Source organism: Oncorhynchus kisutch, linkage group LG15 (genome assembly GCF_002021735.2).
Source record: "Oncorhynchus kisutch isolate 150728-3 linkage group LG15, Okis_V2, whole genome shotgun sequence".
NCBI classification, from domain to species: Eukaryota; Metazoa; Chordata; class Actinopteri; order Salmoniformes; family Salmonidae; genus Oncorhynchus; species Oncorhynchus kisutch.
Window position 1 is genome coordinate 34,096,240 of NC_034188.2, and position 20,485 is coordinate 34,116,724.

The window sequence follows — 20,485 nt, forward strand, 5'->3', positions numbered from 1 at the left end:
TTAGTATTATCCTGTGTCCCCCTCCTTCTCGCAATGGAATGTATTTTTGTTACACCCTGTACAGTAGGTGGCGGCAATACACCAATAGGTGTAGTCTGCCATAAAACTTTAAAGAAGATGAAGAAGATGCCACAATTTTTGTTAGGTCTCCACAAGGAAATGTCTGTCAGAGGGATTACTTTATTTTTTCGAATTTGTACAACTCTGAAGTTACATAGTTAGTCCTGGAAGGTCCTATTTTAAATACACTAGCTTTAATACCATCGGATATATGTGTGTAATTGAGTTTAGTAGAAGTCAATTTGGCAAATGGGAAACGGATTATTCAGAGAATCTTGCCTTTCGTGGACTTGCTGCTCTATGTAATTATTCGCTGCTGTACTGTTAGCTACTAGCTAGTGATGACGCCTGATAGTTAGTTAGCTAAATCGTTTAATAAATTTGGGACCGTTGTGATAGTACCTTGAGGGAGGCTTTTACAACAAGACAACTTCTTTATTGGACGGAATACGACGGAAGTGCAAGGATATAACTAAGATTATGTTGAAGTTGTTTCGAGCGGAAATGTTTGTTTTTTACCATCAGCTAGCATCTAGTAAATTAGCTAGTTAGTTGACAGGGGATATCCTCGGACATTGGGTATGGTGTTGTAACTTCGTAACGTTAACAAGGAAATAACTTGCTAACGTTACCTACTTTAGATTTGTTTAACCATATAATTTAACATAGCAAGTTAACGATGCGGGATTCAGTGAATTTCAGTGTTCTCCATAGAACCTGCAAGTTGGTCGTCCTTCTATGTTTTTTCCATATTTCGGTCACTTTCATTTTTTACGTGAGGTCGTTAGATTTTCGTTTTGCATTTGCGAAGCACGACCAAACTGCATCAAAGGACACAGTACCGGACGCGTTTGAAACGAACCACTTTTCTGTAGACAACGTGACTACAATCACCAAAGAGCTTGGAAAATGTCCTGACACATCGCCACTGCTTGGTAAGTAACGTTAGCTGATATGTTGCCAAAACGAACAACATATATATTTAATCAACATAGCTTAATCAATGGTGCATTGTATGATGATTGGTTGGTAGTCTTGCCAAAGTCTCTTATAAGCAAACAATTATACAAGTTGTTAGCCATGTCTGTCAGGCGCAATCATTCATGTGTCCTAATAAGGAATGAATAAAGAGCTTGGATTACATGTCCCTTAATTCTCTAACCTAATGTAAACTACAAGTTCAAAGTATAGATGAGTGCATAGCCACCAGTTATTTTATGACCCTGTAGGGTATTTAACTTATTTATACAATAGGCCTATCTATCTATAGCCCCACTCATGCATTATTAATGTGTAGCATAGGTCTACTGCTAGTGCTCTTGAATTCATGGTTTGTTTTATCTTATTTCCACACAGGTTTGTTGTTGTTCAGTGTCCTTCTCCTTTAGCTCAGATTTCAAAAAAGAGATGTTTATGCAGCTGTGACCCTAGCTGATCTATCCTTCTGCCACAAAACCCTGACTGCTCCAAAGGTGGGAGTCTGTGGATAACAGTGGTGTGCTCGTTCGGCCCTCAGCAGTCTTGGAGATTGAATTGAAAAGCAATGCGGTCTTGGGGTTTAGGAACGTCAATCTCAAGGTCACATTACAGAAAACAACACTAACTATTTCATATATGTAGTATGACCTTTTCTTTTTTTGTACGGCAGTTGTAATTTGACCTACTGTTGCTAAGTACTTACCTATTTGTGTAAGTCACTGGCATGTAGGAGCCATACTATTGTGTCTTTAAAGTTACACTATGCAGAAATCACTCTGCCATTTCCTGGTTGCTAACATTCTAATAGTTCACCTAATTTCAGTTTGTGTGACAAAACAAGCAAGTATAGTGTAGAGCAGGTATTCCCAAACTGGGGTATGCTATGCCATCGGGGGTATGCCAAATAATAATAATAAACATTTTAATTATTCACATTTTCAAACAGTACATTTTATATTTTCCAACTGGGCTATACATTCGGGTGAGGTTTTTTTTCTTGCCTGAGTAGCCTCGTTTATTTGTCACGTGTTGAATACAACTGGTGTAGTAGACCTTACAGTGAAATGCTTACTTACAGACTCTAACCAATAGTGCAAAAAAGGTATTAGGTGAACAATAGATAAGTAAAGAAATAAAAACAACAGTGAAAAATAACAGTAGCGAGTCAATAAAAGTAGCGAGGCTACATACAGACACCGGTTAGTCAGGCTGATTGAGGTAGTATGTACATGTAGACATGGTTAAAGTGACTGCATATATATGATGGACAGAGAGTAGCAGTAGCGTAAAAGATGGGTTGGCGGGTGGTGGGACACAATGCATATAGCCTGGTTAGCCAATATGCGGGAGCACTGGTTGTTTGGGCCAATTGAGGTAGTATGTACATAAATGTATAGTTAGTGACTTTGCATATATGATAAACAGAGAGTAGCAGCAGCGTAAAAGAGGTGTTGGGGGGGAGGCACACAATGCAAATAGTCCGGGTAGCCATTTGATTACTTGTTCAGGAGTCTTATGGCTTGGGGGTAAAAACTGTTTGTCCTAGACTTGGCACTCCGGTACCGCTTGCCATGCGGCAGTAGAGAGAACAGTCTATGACAGGGGTGGCTGGGGTCTTTGGCAATTTTAGGGCCTTCCTCTGACACCGCCTGGTGTAGAGGTCCTGGATGGCAGGCAGCTTAGCCCCAGTGATGTACTGGGTCGTACGCACTACCCTCTGTAGTGCCTTGCGGTCGGAGGCCGAGCAATTGTCGTACCAGGCAGTGATGCAACCAGTGTTGCAGCTGTAGAACCTTTTTTAAGGATCTCAGGACCCATGACATATCTTTTTAGTTTCATGAGGGGGAATAGACTTTGTTGTGCCCTCTTCTTTTGAAACAATTACTGATTAACGTACAAGCCAGTGAATTCTATGCGTTACAGCTGGATGAGTCAACAGACGTCGCGGGCCTGGCACAGCTCCTGGTATATGTTTATGTTTATGGGGGGTCAATTAAGGAAGACATCCTCTTCTGGAAACCAGGATAACATGAGAGGATATTTTTTTAAGTACTGGACAGCTTTGTGTCATCAAATGGACTTTGGTGGTCAAGATGTGTTGGTATCTGTACTGATGGTGCAAAAGCCATGACCGGGAGACATAGTGGAGTGGTAACGCGCATGCAAGCAGTTGCTCCCGACGCCACTTGGGTAAACTGCAGCATCCACAGAGAGGCACTTTCTGCCAAGGGAATGCCTGACAGCTTGAAAGACGTTTTGGACACTACAGTAAAAATTGTTAATTTTGTTAAGCAAGGCCCCTGAACTCATGTGTATTTTCTGCATTATGCAATGATATGGCCAGCGACCATGTTACGCTTTTACAGCATACTGCACTGGTTATCAAGGGGCAAAGTATTGGCACGTTCCTTTTTTAAATTGAGAGAAAAGCTTTGTTTTTAACTGACCATTTTCACTTGTCTGACTGCTTGCATGATGACTGGCCTGTCTGGGTGATGTTTTTTCTTGCCTGAATGATCTGTATCTAGGATTTACAGGGACTCTCCCCAACTATTCAATGTGCGGGACAAAATTGTGGCTATGATTTAAGAAGTTGGAGCTCTTTTCTGTCACACAGGTCTTTCCATCATTGTATGATTTTTTTTGTATGCAAATGAACTCAAGCTTATGGACAATGTCAAATGTGATATAGCGAAGCACCTGAGTGAGTTGGGTGCGCAATTATGCAGGTACTTCCCGAAACGGATGACACAAGCAATTGGATTCGTTATCCCTTTCATGCCCTGCCTCCAGTCCACTTACCGATATCTGAACAGGAGAGCCTCATCAAAATTGCAACAACCGGCTCTGTGAAAATTTAATTGAATTAGAAGCCACTGCCAGATTTCCGTATAGGGCTACGCTCAAGAGTTTCTTGCCTTGGCAAATCGCGCTGTTAAGACACTGATTGCCCTTTGCAACCACGTACCTATGTGAGAGTGGTTTCTCGGCCCTCACTAGCATGAAAACTAACTACAAACTGTGTGGGAAGTGATGTAAGACTGAGACTCTCTCCAATACAACCCAACATTGCAGAGGTATGTGCGTTACAAGCACACCCTTCTCATTAGCCTGTGAGTTATTCACAATTTGTGATGAACAAATTATGTTTTATATGTAAGATGGCTAAATAAAGAGCATCATTATTATATTATTATTTGTTCCCTGGTCCTATAAGAACTCTGTCACTTCCCACGAGCTGGGTTGTGACAACATACTCATTCTTATGTTTAATAAATGTATCATATAGTGTGTGTGTGGCAGGCTTACAATGATGGCAAAAACAACATTTGAGAGTGCGCTGATCCTGGTGCTAGAAGAGGGGGTACGCAGCTGGAGGTTGAATGTTTGAAGGGGTACGGGACTATAACAAGTTTTGGAACCACTGGTGTAGCGAATCATTGTACCATCTAAACTGCTTTGAAATCTATTTTGCATAACCAAACATATTGTATTGTTTCAGTTGTGTGAAGCTGGGGCATAAAACTGGAAGTAAAAGCCACAAAAACAAAACTTAAGAATGGGTCACATAGAAATGGCGCCCATAGAACACATATACAGCTTCTTAGACTTGCTTTCAATGAGTGACAGATCTATAACACCCGTTTCTATGTGAATTTGGTCAGGTCACCCAAAAAGTTACATTGCAGCTTTTAATAATAAAACAGTTCAGAAGACATTGTCAGGAGAAAACTAAATTGCTGAAAACAGGAGATTGGATAGCTAGGCTAGATTTCCTTCCTATAGTATAAACCTGCCCAACCTGATTTTAAACATTGTCTGTTTGAGCTACAGACTGCTTAACGGTGGCTGAGCTAGAGCGGACTCCCAAAAACACATCCTGGTCTCACAAACACTGCTCTCTCAGTCCCCGTGAATCACACAGACGTATGGTTGGTATCAGCCAGCGGATGCAGAAGAAATAGACAAATCCCATCTATGAAAAGCTTAAACTCTCACAAACTGGCACATGTAACGTGTTTTGCTGTGTGGCGCTCACAAACTGCACGAGTCGTTAGAACGTAAGAGGTTCTCTTACATAGAAGATCATAGGAATCCCAGGACATAGTGTCTATAATAAAATTACTTAGTTGCTGTCACAAACTCCAACCTCCACAAAGTTGTCACTGACTAGTTGGATATTCATTTCCCTCCAACAATTTCTGTACTTATAGTATTATAAAAAAATATATTTCTTTTTATCAAGGTTTGTTTGTTTAACCTTATTTGTTTTTTGACATTTGTCAATAACTGTTTATCAAATTACTTTGTGTTCTACTTGTAGCCCATGTTGTCCTGAAAAGCAAATGGTGAAACACTTCAATGTGAGGCTAAATCTGAGGGCAGAGAAAGCAGATTTTAATGAAAGTAGTGAAGTTCACTGTGGGAGGCCTGGGACCAATGGAGTTTTAGATTTGACATGCTATTTCCATTGGCTCTACCGAATCATCAATTATCAGGGCTATTGTAGATATGGAGCCCTGACAAAAATGTATGACCTCTCCTCTCTCGTTCTCGTCCAGTTGGCCCACTGCGAATTGAGTTCTCCAACCCAGTCAGCCTGGACGTGGTAAGGAAGGAAAACCCCAATCTTAAGAATGGGGGGCGCTTCAAGCCCAAAGACTGCGTGGCCCTCCAGAAGGTGGCCATCATCATCCCTTTCCGCAACCGCGACGAGCACCTCAAGTTCTGGCTCTACTACCTCCACCCCATCCTTCAGCGCCAGCAGTTGGACTATGGCGTCTATGTCATCAACCAGGTGGGTCCCTCCCAGCCGGCCCCCGTCTGCTCTCTTGTCTGCATACAGCAGGATGGAGTAGTGGGAAACGCAGGTTAAAAGGTTTTAACCAGTGAGCAAGTCTCAGTGTAGGCAGGCAGTGCCCTTTTTTAAAATTAGGCTGTCTTACTGCAAGAAATAAACAAAGATGCTCTGTATATTTCAAATATAGGCTAGCTGGAGTTTACTGGTACCGTACATCACAGGTACTTTCGCCATATTTTATTGGGGTTTTACGCTTTTAAGCAGAATGGGTAGGCTGTGTAAAAACAAAAGGGCATCAAGCCCCCAAATTACAGGCCGTAATGGCAGCTGCCAAGTGACTTGGCTCGTTGAGACGTGCTGGTAGATTTGTGTGCTTATTGAGTAGCCTAACTCTTCTGGGACAGCGAACTTCAGTCAGATTCAACCTTGTGTTGCTTGTCAGAGAAGCTTTTTAGTCCCTTTTTAAAAAAAAATATATATATATATATATTATATATATTATATATATTATATATTTTTTTTCCCCAGTCTGTCAAAGGTTTGATGTGTCAAGAGAAAGTCAAGAGAAAAAGTAGGCTAGCATCCAAGTAACTGATGCCTCCCTCCTTTTTAACAACTCCTACAATTTGCAGTAGTCCTTTGTGTTCCCGTATATATGGGAAGAAATCAGATCATAAAACGTAGTGCCAGCATTTGTCTCGGCGTCTGTTCTTTGTCCATTTCCTTTATTCATGGTGTTTGCACAACCAAGAGACTATCACCGAACACAAATGGACGTGACGCAGAAAACGCTGAAAGCCACACTGTCTATCTCTGTCACTTGAAAGACCTGTGAGAATAGCCCGGTCTGGAAGGCTCTTTTTATCCTTTAATGTTTCTTTTCATCAAGATCCTTTATTGGAATAATGGAACTCTCTTTCTTTGACGTACAACAAGGTATAGAGTTGGTTACAGATAACTAAAGGAAGAATTCAACAAGGGTTGTACTTCAACTTTCATGCAAAACATTTGGGGAACCTGGCCTAGACACACTTCCTGTCTTTTCTAGATCGAAAAACAGTCAGTAGGCCTAATTCGGGCCATTTTGTGATCATATAGGTCTAGTTTAGTAGGTCTGGGAATTGCCAGGGACCTCATGATACGATATCATGAGACTTAGGCGCTGATACGATATGTATTGCGCTTCTGTACGTATCGTGATTTGATACTGTGATTTCTATTGCTCTGTCTGCTGCATAGAGATGAGAGAGCCACGAGAAAAACGAGTTTTGATCAATCATGGTAATGAAAGCTCTGAAAACAAATTGGAGCTATTATGGGATAAAAAGTGTAGTTCTGGTGCAGGTACAGCCAACTAACGCAAAAATAATATTCTGATATGTAACTATCGATTTTTAATGTTTTACTTTTAGCATTATTGTTTAACGTGTGTAGTTACCTGCTCAGGTGATATCAAGTCTGTTTTTTAATGTTTTTTTTCATCAACAAAGCACAGTTCTACACTAGTTTTACAGGCTCTTGGTTCAACATGGTGAATATCATGTTGCCTCTAATCATTTTGTCTCCACAGAAAAGTATCTAGATGGCTACTAGCCAATACTTTTTTTGATCAAAGACTGACAAGTTGACCATAGAGTAGTGATCATGATAAGCACTTAGTGCCACAAGTTGGCTACTCAGTTTTGACTACTATAATAGCTACAAACTGGCCTGGTTTGTGTGGTTGTTATCAGTGTCAATCATTAGCCAGAGTGGTGCCACTATAGGGCCCCCTAAAATCAATTACTTTTTTTGCGTGAGTCATTAACTTTTTTTAATTTTATTTTTTCGCTTTCACAGTTTTTGTAAAAAAAACTTTTAGAGAAAAACAACCAAATTGGATGTTCTAAGTCTACAAAAATGCTTAAACCACATCAGTATTTTTCTCCACTCATACAGGAGTACTTTCTTGGTAGTTGAGATTTAGCAGCACCCCTACTTCCGACGGCTATGCCTCAGAAACATGAGGCCACAGATGGGCAGAAATGTGTTTTTTCACGATTTCAGTGTGGGAGTGTGTGTGTGCTCTCATTGAAAGTGTTAGTAAATCCCCATACCTGTGAGAATATAGTCTATGTGAATACTGGAGTTGACCTCAAGGGTATTTGGAAATCAATCTGGTAAAAGGAAAACTGGAATATGAATACTACTGCACAGCCCAGAGTTGACAATGAACATTTATTAGTTATTGGGTCATCTAATCCCATTTCACACAAAGGCTGGCCTGAACGTAGGATACCGATTGTCTAATCCTTCTCAATATCCTTCAAATCATCAATGCTGTCTGGGATAAACCAAAGTCACTTTTGAACATTTATTGACAAGCCAAAGTTACATACAGGACCATATTGTAGATTAAATCTGTTCCTATTTGTTTAAAAAAAATGTATCCGTTAGGTGTAGTTTAATGATCCATTTAATTACATGATTCTGTACAGATGTAGGTATTATTGGCTCTTGGGAGGCCAGTACTGTTTTTCAGCTTGAAGGCCTAATTGACTCTTTGTTCGAATCTCATGCCAAGACTTGTTGCCTCCCACCCACCAACAGGTAAAGTGTGTGTCAACCAACATGTTGTAGTGTAGACTGAACACCCCACCTAGAACGTCATACTGAGCAAATGCATGGTTCTATTTGAATATATAATACTTTTTAATTTAATTTTTTAGAGTATACTCTACTCTTGTCTCCAACACAAGTAGTAAATTGGTTCAAGATGTCAGGCTTGACATGGTGGTGTCCACTGCAAAGAAAAGTAGCTTTAATGGCTGCTATTATACTAATGAGTCAATCTCACGTTTTCCGAAGTTGAGTCACCTAGCTATTGCTAAAGGGCCCTTCAATGCTGTTAAACACAATTATTGGGTCTTTGTTGGAATTCTACTCAATCTTTCTGTTTATCTCTTCTGTTTCTCCTTTCCTTTCCTCTTTTTTTCCCTTTTTTCTTTCTTCCTCGTTTCCCTGCCCCCTTGCTCAAAACGCCTCCCCTTTTGCATGTCAGGCGTATCTGGCCAATTGCTGTGGTCGCTGGAAGAGGAGAAAATTGTCCCCTGCTTGCTCTGGCCAATTGCGTGACCCCATGGGCTGAGGGGTTCTACTGGTAATGTGTGCTTCATTTCTCTTTCTGTCTCTTTCTCTTATTACTGACTGAGAGAAATCTATTTTGGTCACATTCACTTCTGAAATCTTCTACACTTGCTTCTTTCTGTCTTTGCAAATGATCCACACCCTGTATGCAGATGATGCTGTCATGCACTGTAGGAGAGCGGGATGCATCACTTGGTGGAGGGGAAACGACACTCCCAAGAGCAACACACTCATAGACCTCCTTAGCGGATGTTTATTTCAGACCATAGCTGATGTCTCAAAGTTTATTTTAATGAGGCATCATATGATGGCCTCTTTTATCGCCACAATGTGTAACATGACATGTGACTGACAACAAAGTGCTTCAGCGGAGATCACTACTTACTGAACATTCATTCAATTGTCGGGACTCCTGTCCAGATTACATTAACTGTGCTGCTTCTTGGCATCACACACCCTCGTTCTGGTTTTCCTGCTCTGTTTAAGTGAGTTGGCTTGTATTTTTTTAAATTTAATTTTAAGAACACTAGCCACGCTTTTATTTGGTGCAATCGAAACAAGGACTGAGGTCATGTTATTAGGAGGTTTCTTCTGACCCATTTTTTTTGTTGTTGAATATTTTAGTATTTACCAGTTTTGGTTCTATGGGTATTCAAGCAGACCTTTTCTGGAGGACCATCGGATCAAGCCATTGACATATGAGACGTGTCCTTTGAGAGGCACTTCGCCCACATTGAAGGCACACTGACACAGAACACGATGCTCCCGTTATTTTTATTTATTTCACCTTTATTTAACCAGGTAGGCAAGTTGAGAACAAGTTCTCATTTACAATTGCGACCTGGCCAAGATAAAGCAAAGCAGTTCGACACATACAACGACACAGAGTTACACATGGAGTAAAACAAACATACAGTCAATAATACAGTATAAACAAGTCTATATACGATGTGAGCAAATGAGGTGAGATAAGGGAGGTAAAGGCAAAAAAAGGCCATGGTGGCAAAGTAAATACAATATAGCAAGTAAAACACTGGAATGGTAGATTTGCAATGGAAGAATGTGCAAAGTAGAAATAAAAATAATGGGGTACAAAGGAGCAAAATAAATAAATAAATTAAATACAGTAGGTGGGCTATGTGCAGTAATCTGTGAGCTGCTCTGACAGTTGGTGCTTAAAGCTAGTGAGGGAGATGAATGTTTCCAGTTTCAGAGATTTTTGTAGTTCGTTCCAGTCATTGGCAGCAGAGAACTGGAAGGAGAGGCGGCCAAAGAAATAATTGGTTTTGGGGGTGACTAGAGAGATATACCTGCTGGAGCGTGTGCTACAGGTGGGAGATGCTATGGTGACCAGCGAGCTGAGATAAGGGGGGACTTTACCTAGCAGGGTCTTGTAGATGACATGGTGGAGCCAGTGGGTTTGGCGACGAGTATGAAGCGAGGGCCAGCCAACGAGAGCGTACAGGTCGCAATGTATTTTGTAAATGACATCGCCAAAGTCGAGGATTGGTAGGATGGTCAGTTTTACAAGGGAATGTTTGGCAGCATGAGTGAAGGATGCTTTGTTGCAAAATAGGAAGCCAATTCTAGATTTAACTTTGGATTGGAGATGTTTGATATGGGTCTGGAAGGAGAGTTTACAGTCTAACCAGACACCTAAGTATTTGTAGTTGTCCACGTATTCTAAGTCAGAGCCGTCCAGAGTAGTGATGTTGGACAGGCGGGCAGGTGCAGGTAGCGATCGGTTGAAGAGCATGCATTTAGTTTTACTTGTATTTAAGAGCAATTGTCCTTTTGCCAAAGAGAATCATCCCAGTAGAACTACATCAGCCCTGGTAACCCTGCTTTTTTTTCAGCCTACGGTACTTACTATTGAATTATATAGTAAACTCTAGTATACTATACACTGTAGTATCCCTTGATCATGTGTAATATTTACTGCTTGTTGTAAATTGAATGTTGTAAATGCTACAGATAAGTACTGTAGTAAATACAGTGGAGCAAAAAAGTATTTAGTCAGCCACCAATTGTGCAAGTTCTCCCACTTAAAAATATGAGAGAGGCCTGTAATTTTCATTATAGGTACGCTTCAATTATGACAGACAAAATGAGGAGAAGAAAAATCCAGGAAATCACATTGTAGGATTTTTTATGAATTTATTTACAAATTATGGTGGAAAATAAGTATTTGGTCACCTACAAACAAGCAAGATTTCTGGCTCTCACAGACCTGTAACTTCTTTAAGAGGCTCCTCTGTCCTCCACTCGTTCAAGGTAAACACAGGTTTCCAGCAAACAACAAGATGCCAACACAACGTCATCAAAGACAAACGACTCTTAAGTACTGTATTGTATGTGCCAAAATGTTCATTTAAACAAGGTCTGGTACTGTTTCTGACACGTATGCATTGTCAATCGCATTATAATAGATAGCCCCCTGGATGCTTCAGTTTAACCTTAGTTCTGGTGTGCGCTTTAGTCCCTTGAGAAATGGGTGGCCAAACAACCAATGAGGACCAGAGTTTCCTACCCTTGTCTAGACACTCAACAAGAAGTATTTTCTTTCTACACGATTCACCTTCCAATTCTAACCCCACATTCCCTCCATTCACACTCTCTAGGACGGCGATGAAGTCTTTAACCGTGCCAAGCTCCTCAACGTTGGCTACTCGGAGGCCCTGAAGGAGTACGACTACGGCTGCTTTGTGTTCAGTGACGTGGACCTCATCCCCATGGATGACCGCAACACCTACAGGTGCTTCAGCCAGCCCAGGCACCTGTCTGTTTCCATGGACAAGTTTGGCTTCAGGTAAGCCAACACTACCAACGGATAGCCCTGGAATTGTCTTTGTCTCTCTCCAGTTCACTGCCCATAATACCGACCTGAATGAGCGTTCACACACACACACACACACACACACACACACACACACACACGGACGGGAGTGTCCACATAAAAGCTTAAAGAGCACCTGTGGGATCTATGAACTTTGTCATCTTTCGTTGTTGAGTTTCCGGTTCTGGCTGTCTTTACCTCCGTAGCTGTGTAGAGACGTTTACAGTAAGCAGTGCTTAGTGATTGGGTCAGTACTGCCATGTTCCCGGGGGGGTGGATGATGCCAGCACCACAGGTGACAGTTGTTACTAAGGATTTCCTTCTTCCTTATTGTTCACTTGACTGATCAAAACCAGGTTCTGTAAAACAGCAGGCCACTTATAAAGTGTCACTTGCCAAATATATTCTTATTTAAATGAACAAAGGCTTGTTTCTCCGTACCTCTGACAGTAAGACAAGCAAGCATTTGTATTGCTAATGCAGAAGGCGGTGTTGGAAAGATTGGAAAGCACTTAGCATATCATTTTATTTAGTAGTAAACTGTCCCTCATTGGGACCTTATTTGCCTGGAGTCCTGTTTTTTGAATAGCCTCACTTACAATGTGCTCACTGGCTTCAGAGGTCTGCTGTCAGAATGGCTTAAATACTCATCAGTTTAGCCTAATGTCACACAGTGTTCTGTTTGCTGCTCTGACCGTGGAGGGGGAAGTGGACCAGTAGAGCAAACTCTAGATGGGTTTAGCTGTTGCTCTACATGTGTAACACCGTGACATGTCAGACAGGGAGGAGCTCTGTGATGCGTGACTATCTTTGTCTGCGTGGTTGATGAAATTATTTGTGTGCTTCTCTTCTGTTGTGATTCACAACTCTGGGCCTACACAGCTGTAGACCTTATGCTTGGCTAGGCGCTGATCTACTGTCAGTTTGGCTCTGTTGCCTGCTTCTGATGTAAGATTTAGATTGGTAAAGTAAGCTGACCCCAGATGTGACGTCCTAGTGCTGCCTTCCTCCTGTGTTACAGGTCATAGTACAGGTCTCTCGGCTTGTAACTGGGTTTTTATGGGCATACTCTCACCAAACATTTCCCTTTGTTGCACAGACAACAGCTTGTATACTGTGTGTCATGTTCCTTGAAGGGCATGCAGCTCACCAAGCATCTGGATTCAATATCCAACAGGATTTTGGCAGGGAAATCCGGCTCCAGGAAAGACGCCAAGCTTCCCTTGTTGGGTCATTTGTTCGGTGACTAAGTCCCACAATGGATTCATGTCTTTTGTTTGATTTTGTTGATTTTCTTAATTGTGCTGACCTTTCCAATGTTAGCAATGGGATTTAAAGAATGTCATGATAGCCAAGGCTAATTCGGTGTCCAAAATAAACAGGCAAGTGAGGCAAGGCTAAACCAGGGTGCTTCAGTCTCTTGGCTCCATGTTTCCCTACAGTACACTGTACAGAGAGCCAACATGTAACTTGCAGAAGGCAGTGATAAGAAACTGAGGAGGGTTTTTCTGCAGCACCTCATTTGCTAGGCAGATACTTCCTCTTTTCTAGAACGTAAGGCACTGACTACGGTTTCTGTTAGAGCCAGAGTCATTTACCCCCCCCCCCCCCCTTTTTTTTTACACAGGAAACAAAGATTAAAATCATAAATTAATTTCTTGCTGCGTTTTATAACCTGCAGATCTAAAATACTACTTATTGTAATTTATGCTCCCCATCAGACAGTTTGTGCTTCAGTTGCACTTCTAAACTCGAATGAGAATTCACAAAGGGCTTTCTATCAGCAGACAGCGCTTCTTTTCTCCCCGGTACTCCTCTCGGTGTAGCCAGCCTATTTTTCTCTGGTAAAATGGAAGATTAGCTTTAAGCAAAATATTAGAAATTGTAGCTGGCTACATTATTTTTATGATAGGCCTAAACTTTAGAAATATGATGGCCGCGCATCAACAACAACATTTAAAAGCTCATTTACTTGTGGCTGCCAACCAAATAGCGTTGCACTTCTGTTGTCATCTGATAAAAATGAAGCCATTATCTGCAGAATGTGTTGCTCTAATGTATTTTTCTGTGAATGGAAAAACTATAGTTGCACATACCTGATTACTATTGAATCAAAAAAACAATGACTTTCACTGAAAGTTATGTCCAAATATCCCAGTATATGGTATACTGCCCAAGCCTAGTTTAAACTCTAATTAACAAATTCAAGGTTCTCCATTTATTTTTCTCTTTCTGCTCTCTCTCTGTATCTCTCTCTTGCTCTCAGATTGCCGTACAACCAGTACTTTGGAGGCGTGTCGTCAATGAGCAAGGAGCAATTCCTCAAGATCAACGGCTTCCCCAACAACTACTGGGGCTGGGGAGGAGAGGACGACGACATTTTCAACAGGTCAGAGTCCGCACAGCCACTCTCAGACAAATGTCTGTGGCTCATAGGAGGACTCCATGTAAAAAGCAGATCATTCATATTTATTGGGTAAAGTGATAGCCAAGGTTTCACATGAAAATATTTTCTTGAGTGCGCAATGTTGAAACGCCATCACACGTTGAAACCCTGTTACACGGGGTGTGCGTCGTTGTGTTTCTAGCCCTACTTTTTGCATTGTTCCAACTTGCCCCCAAGCGTGCCCTTGTATGCCACTACCACCATTTGCTCTTGAAGGAAATGATGCATCAGTGAGTATCCTGTTAGCATCCATTTCACCCGAGGCGCTTTCACAAGCAGATGGGACACCCAAACAAACTTGTCATTTGTGAGGATGTGTCCTGTCTCTGAGACACTCCCGGGAACACACCCCCCCTCCAGCTATCTCTCTCTCCAGTTTATGAATGATGCCAACAGCACACAGTTGTTACTAAGGCTTCCCCCCCCCCTCCTTATTTTTCACGTGACTGATCAAAACCAGGCTCTATAAAGGGGTAGTCAAGAATCAGGCAAAAAAAGAGGCTATATATAGTGTCACTTGCCAAATGAATCCTGTATTATTTAGTTTCTTCTTATTAAATGCACAAAGGCTTGTTTATCCTTACCTCTATCAGTTAGACAAACAAGCATTTTAAATCACTAATGCAGGAAACAGTGTAAAGATTGGAAGGAGTTTGGCATTTGAATGTAACTTGTATACCTTATTTGTCTTGAGTCATGTGTTTCGAATAGCCTGCCTCTAGACTATCAACGTGCTGACATGAGCAGCACTGCCTTCAAATGTCGGCTGTCAGAATGGCTGAAATGCTATTCAGTTTAGCTTGAGGTAGCAATGCTGTGAGCGTTGGACTATTTGCTGTTCTGTTTTCTGACTATGGAGGAGGAAGTGGGGTCCAGTAACCAGTAGAGAATCTTTTTTTTTTTTTTCACACTATAATTTGACTATTAGATATTCAATGTTTCTTTAGAATAAAATGTTTTTTTTAATTATTAATTGTTTCACAATATTAAAAAGAGTTTATAACAGGCCATAAAATAATGTCAAAGCAACACGAACTAGGGCCTTACAGTGATGGTGAAAACGAGGGACATGTTAAAATGATGCTGAATTTTGGCACTTAAGCAAGTTTATTTATTGAATGATTTATTTAAATGTATGTATGTGTATTTAAAATATCAAAGGGACGGTTTTGGGATGAAATTCTCTCAACATAACATGTACTGTGCCTCGTTAACTTCTGCATTTTGAGACATGAGTAACCCAATAGCTTCACTATAGACCAGCCAAACTGAACACCGTCTCCAGAAGTGAATTATAGATGAACTCCACACATACTGATGAATGCCCAACAGCACAAGGTGTTAAGATGTTGTTGTGTTTTTGTCTCTGCTGTTTTTTTGAGCTCTTTGGAGTGCTTGCTTGATAAGTCACCATATCCTTTTTGAAAAGGATACTGTAAACAATAGCAGACAGGATGTTTCCAGACATACTCAGTTATTCACTGTGCACTGGACGCTTTTATCAGCTGTGACCCTGAACCATGCTACACAAACAATCAATTTCCAGTGTAGTTACCCCAGAGATTCTGGATATAATGATGAGAAGCCTATGTTTTTTTTGTTTTTTTTCCTCAAAGTTGCCGGAATGTCGCGTGCATCACACTTATCAGTGCACTCATATCAACCTAAGCATTACAAAACTTCTATTTTATGAAATAAGCCTCATGTATCAAAATAGCAATTCAGTTTTATCTTCTAATATAATTTAACACTCATTTCCCCCCCAATACAAAAACTCCTCACTTGCTTAATGATGAATGATCTGCTTAACATGGACAGATTCTGGGCAGAGTAAACACTCTCACTTTGCCTCTTCCTCTCTGGTTACACCTAAGTTAGGCAATAGTGCACTATTTGCATCTCTTGCACAGAGGCAACTGAATGAAAACCAAATAACCTGTTTTACTCCCTTTCACATCTATCCTACATTTTCCTTTACCTTTTTTAGGTTTATTTCAATGGTGTAAGAGAAATGTGCAGATTTTCTCCCAGGTGTAGAAGCTGTTTTAACTGCGTCCCACAGTGTTTTAGTTAGACTGGTGGTCTGACTCCAGCTTCTGCTGTGTTTTTAACAGGCTGAACTCCAAGGGGATGACCATCTCACGGCCCAGCGGAGCCGTGGGGAAATGCAGGATGATCCGCCACAACCGGGATGGTGGGAACGAAGACAACCCACAGAGGTGAGGTTCCAACTCCTGCTCTCAGGGGCTCTATTTCCATGTATAATGGTACCCTCTCTGGGTTTGCTCAATCCCTTTCGCATGAAACTAGCCAAATTGGATTTAATAGGAGTAAGCAATGGGTCCACCAAGGGATGTACTGATTCAACGATACGCACCGATCCCAGATGTTTTTTTCAAAAGTTTAAGATACAAGTGCATCGGTCCGTGGATTCCAAAACCGATCCAAATGTAGCATGTATCAGTCAAAAATCAAATCAAATCAAGCGTTTACGGGTCGCTAAAATGTTAAATTCATGTTAGGCCTACATTTTGTCTCTCTTCCAAAATCACCTTCTTTTGGGACAACTGATACGTCCTCACCTTCAGTGTCGAACTGCATGCTACTGTGTTGACAGTAGAGGTCGACCAACTATGATTTTTCAACACCGATACCGGTTTATTGGAGGACCAAAAAAAGCCGATACCGATTAATCGGCCAATTTATTATATATATATTTGTAATAATGAGAATTACAGCAATACTGAATGAACAAAGAACACTTTTACATTTTTTAGAAACTTAATATAATGCATAAAATCAATTTAGTCTCAAATAAATAATGAAACATGCTCAATTTGGTTTAAATAATGCAAAAACAGTGTTGGAGGAGAAACTAAAATTGCAGTATGTGTCATGTAAAAAAGCTAACGTTTAAGTTCCTTGCTCAGAACATATGAAAGCTGGTGGTTCAATATTCCCAGTTATTCAATATTTACAGTTAAGGACTTTTAGGTTGTAGTTATTATAGGAATTATGACGTGTCGACTATTTCTCTCTCTACCATTTTTGTATTTCATATACTTTTGACTATTGGATATTCTAATAGGCACTTTAGTATTGCCAGCCTAATCTCAGGAGTTTATAGGCTTGAAGTCATAAACAGTGCTGTGTTTCAACCATTGCTAAGAGCTGCTGGCAAACGCAGTAAAGTTTGAATGAATGCTTACAAGCCTGCTGCTGCCTACCACCGCTCAGACTGCTATATCAAATCATAGACTTAATTATAATATAATAAACACATACGAGCCTTAAGTCATTAATATGGTCAAAACCGGAGATTGAATAGATTGATTATCTATTCATCAGCGGCGGCAGTTAGCTAGACTGTGTGGCGGATTACTTTTCAGTAGCACTTTGATTTGTTTGATTGCCGTGGTTAGATTTCTTGAGTAGCGTTTAATCAAGTAGTGTATAACAAGCAACTATTTTTGTGAAATCCAGAGGAGATGTTTGCCATAGGCTACACCTTACCCAAATAAAAAAAGACTTGGGTCTTAAACCACGTCATTGAATTGTGGTTGAGCTGTGTTTTTTCTTTCCAGGTTCGACCGCATCGCCCACACCAAGGAGACCATGAACAAAGATGGCATAAAAACCCTGTCGTACAAAGTGGTCAAAGTGGAGAAGGATCAATTATACACCAAAATTACTGTGGACGTGGGGAAAAAAATGACTCTGCAAACCAATTAAAACCTGAACAGCCTTGACAACCAATTTGCCACTGTGGTGGATGCTGTAACCAAATGTGCCTTGACACTATAAATAATATTATGCCTTGGACTCTTTGGACCATAGAGAATGACTGATCTAATCAGCAAACAAACATATTCCCCAATATTCCCTTTATTTTCGGCCTTTGCACATCCGATGGTGAATTGAACTGGGATTCCAGCGTTTCCATCATAGGATCCTTAATGGAATGAGAGTTGACATCCGGGGTGGTTTCAGGCTGATATGGCCCCCACTCTCTCTGTCTGGAGACGGCTGCTGAGACAAAGTCTTTTGTGAGCCATTTTGTCTTGAGGGGGAGGTTGTGAAATGTCTAATTGATTGTCCTATGCATCAGGGACTCTCAAATAATGTGTTTTGTCACTTCTGGGGAATTTCTTGCTAATCCTTTTTAATGCCTCTGCTGAGCAGGGTTTCAACCAATCAAATGCCAAGAGGTCGGGCCAAAGATGGAACTCTGCAATTCGGAGGTCAATAACAAACGAAATCACTTAGGTTTTGTTAAGAAAACCAATCTTAAAGGATTTTTGTACTGATGTTCCATCAAGATTTTGAACTTACCCCAAAGGGCCTAGAATTCCAAAAACAAATAGTTGAAACGGCCAAATCCCATGATATTTACGTTAGGCATTCTAATTCTCACTGCTAAGGGTCCTTAAAGGAAAATATTTGGGTATTTGTTTTTCGTTAGTCTATTGTTGATATAGTCCTAAAATGTTTTGCATGTCAGCAATCAAGTTTTCAAGATGCATAACTTTTGAAATACAGCCAGTATGATGCAAAATGCATCATATAGTTTTTAGGTGTTTTTTTGTTGAGTATTTTGAACTATGTGAAAAGTGTCTCTGCTGAAGCTCCCTTCCCTGTGAAGATCACCATTCAAGGTAGCCTCTAAGGAGGCCTCTCCTTAGTTGGAAAAGAGGCACCTGAATGTATTGCCTGGTGGTGTTGTGATTGTGTACCCTGGGGTAAAATGATACTGCGCTGTTGTCTATCACGATTGTCTGGTGTTTTTTTTAAGTCTGAGATGGGGGGGGTTCTACGCAAAAAAATTATCCTCTTGTATTCATTGTATGTGAGAGGGTTGGGAAACCATTTTTTTACTTCTTTAAAAAAAGTTTTGGCCTCGATGTAGTAACCAAACCACAGGAGGTTGTTGGCACCTTAATGAGGGAGGTGGTATCTTAATGGGGGAATGGTATCAAACACTTGATTTTCACGTGTTTGATGCCATTCCATTTGCTCCGTTATGGTTATTATTATGAGCCGTACTCCCCTCCGCAGTCTCATGCCACCACAGGTCCTTATCGTTCCTCATATACATTGAAAACTACACAAGATTGTGCGTTATGAGGCATGGCATTGCACATGTACAGTTAATCTTATTGAGGGGAAAAAGCCATTGCGTTTTCTGACTGGAGACTAGATATAACAGAGTGATTGTCTGTCCATACTTAGGCTTCCATGTTTGCTTCTTAATTCTGTCAGAAGAGGAATGGCAATCAGCCCTTGAAGAATCTGTAAAATGACAGCCATTTTTGCCTTACCCAAATAAACTTGAAAATATCAATGAATTGGTCAACTTTGAAACATTAGTAGGAGATATGGGTGTACATCAACCGCCAAAGCTAAGTCAGTAATTCCCTAGCTGTTCCCCAAAAGTGTTCCCCAAGATGCTGTACTATAGTTAACCGTTTCCCAAGATGCTGAACTATAGGGTCTTTGGGCTCGGTCAAGAAAGCCACATCACAGGCTTATTCAACTACGGTGAAACGTTGCAAATAGAAATCCTTCATATAGAATGAGCACAATGTACATAGCAAATAGAGGTTTTTGTCAGCTCTATGCAACACATTTCTATACTCAAAATGGGGAGTGTTTGCCACATTGAATAAGCCTAAGGAAAGGCCTAGTCACCACATACCACCTCACTCTGTCTAGCTACGTACAGACACTCGAAGACATTGGAGATGTCCCATGATGTGCAGTCTTGCTCTTTAAGCCTGGCATGCAAGGCTGCATTATGTACAGTGCATAGCATTATGTACTTTCTACCTAAAGATTCATTTTCAAGGTTGAAAACCAGTGTCTTTTATAGGTTGGCTGAAGCCAGGTTTGTTTCTCCCAAAGACAATGGCCTTTGTTGAGAAAGCCAGCATTATGTATGCCAAGTGTGAATTCGGTTTGTTTTACAATAGTTAGCTGGCTAATCTGTAAGGCTTCTATCTTTTTACTTTTCATGTTTTCCATTATAATTCAACGTGTGCATGTGTGCTTGTGATTTCTACAAATGCATGTGTCTTTGTATGTCTTTTGCTGGCATAACAATTTCCTTCAAAATTACATTTCCTGGTTTGTGGGAATGTTGGTGAAGATGAAACAACTCATGTTTAGGTAATTAAAATCTTTGATTTAAGTAAATGTCTTCTCATTCATTAACTTGGGTCAGAACACTAAGCAGTGGTTT

The 20,485-nt window shown here is 40.7% G+C and overlaps 1 protein-coding gene across 1 annotated transcript; it reads left to right on the forward strand.

The window, feature by feature from the left end:
• The first annotated feature begins 118 nt into the window (after positions 1–118).
• On the forward strand, positions 119–20,434 carry LOC109905223 (beta-1,4-galactosyltransferase 1). Its single transcript, XM_020502485.2, has 6 exons — positions 119–995; positions 5,601–5,836; positions 11,587–11,774; positions 14,068–14,190; positions 16,362–16,466; positions 17,832–20,434. Exons 1-6 carry the CDS (start codon positions 740–742, stop codon positions 17,977–17,979), a joined length of 1,056 nt encoding a protein of 351 aa, XP_020358074.1. The 5' UTR covers positions 119–739; the 3' UTR covers positions 17,980–20,434.
• The last annotated feature ends 51 nt before the right edge of the window (positions 20,435–20,485 follow it).

Coding starts and splice junctions, on each gene's coding strand:
- LOC109905223 (XM_020502485.2), top strand. CDS start 740: ATGCGGGATTCAGTGAATTTCAGTGTTCTCCATAGAACCTGCAAGTTG. Junction 5,837..11,586: donor GCGTCTATGTCATCAACCAG/GTGGGTCCCTCC, acceptor CACACTCTCTAG/GACGGCGATGAAGTCTTTAA. Junction 16,467..17,831: donor AACGAAGACAACCCACAGAG/GTGAGGTTCCAA, acceptor TTTTCTTTCCAG/GTTCGACCGCATCGCCCACA.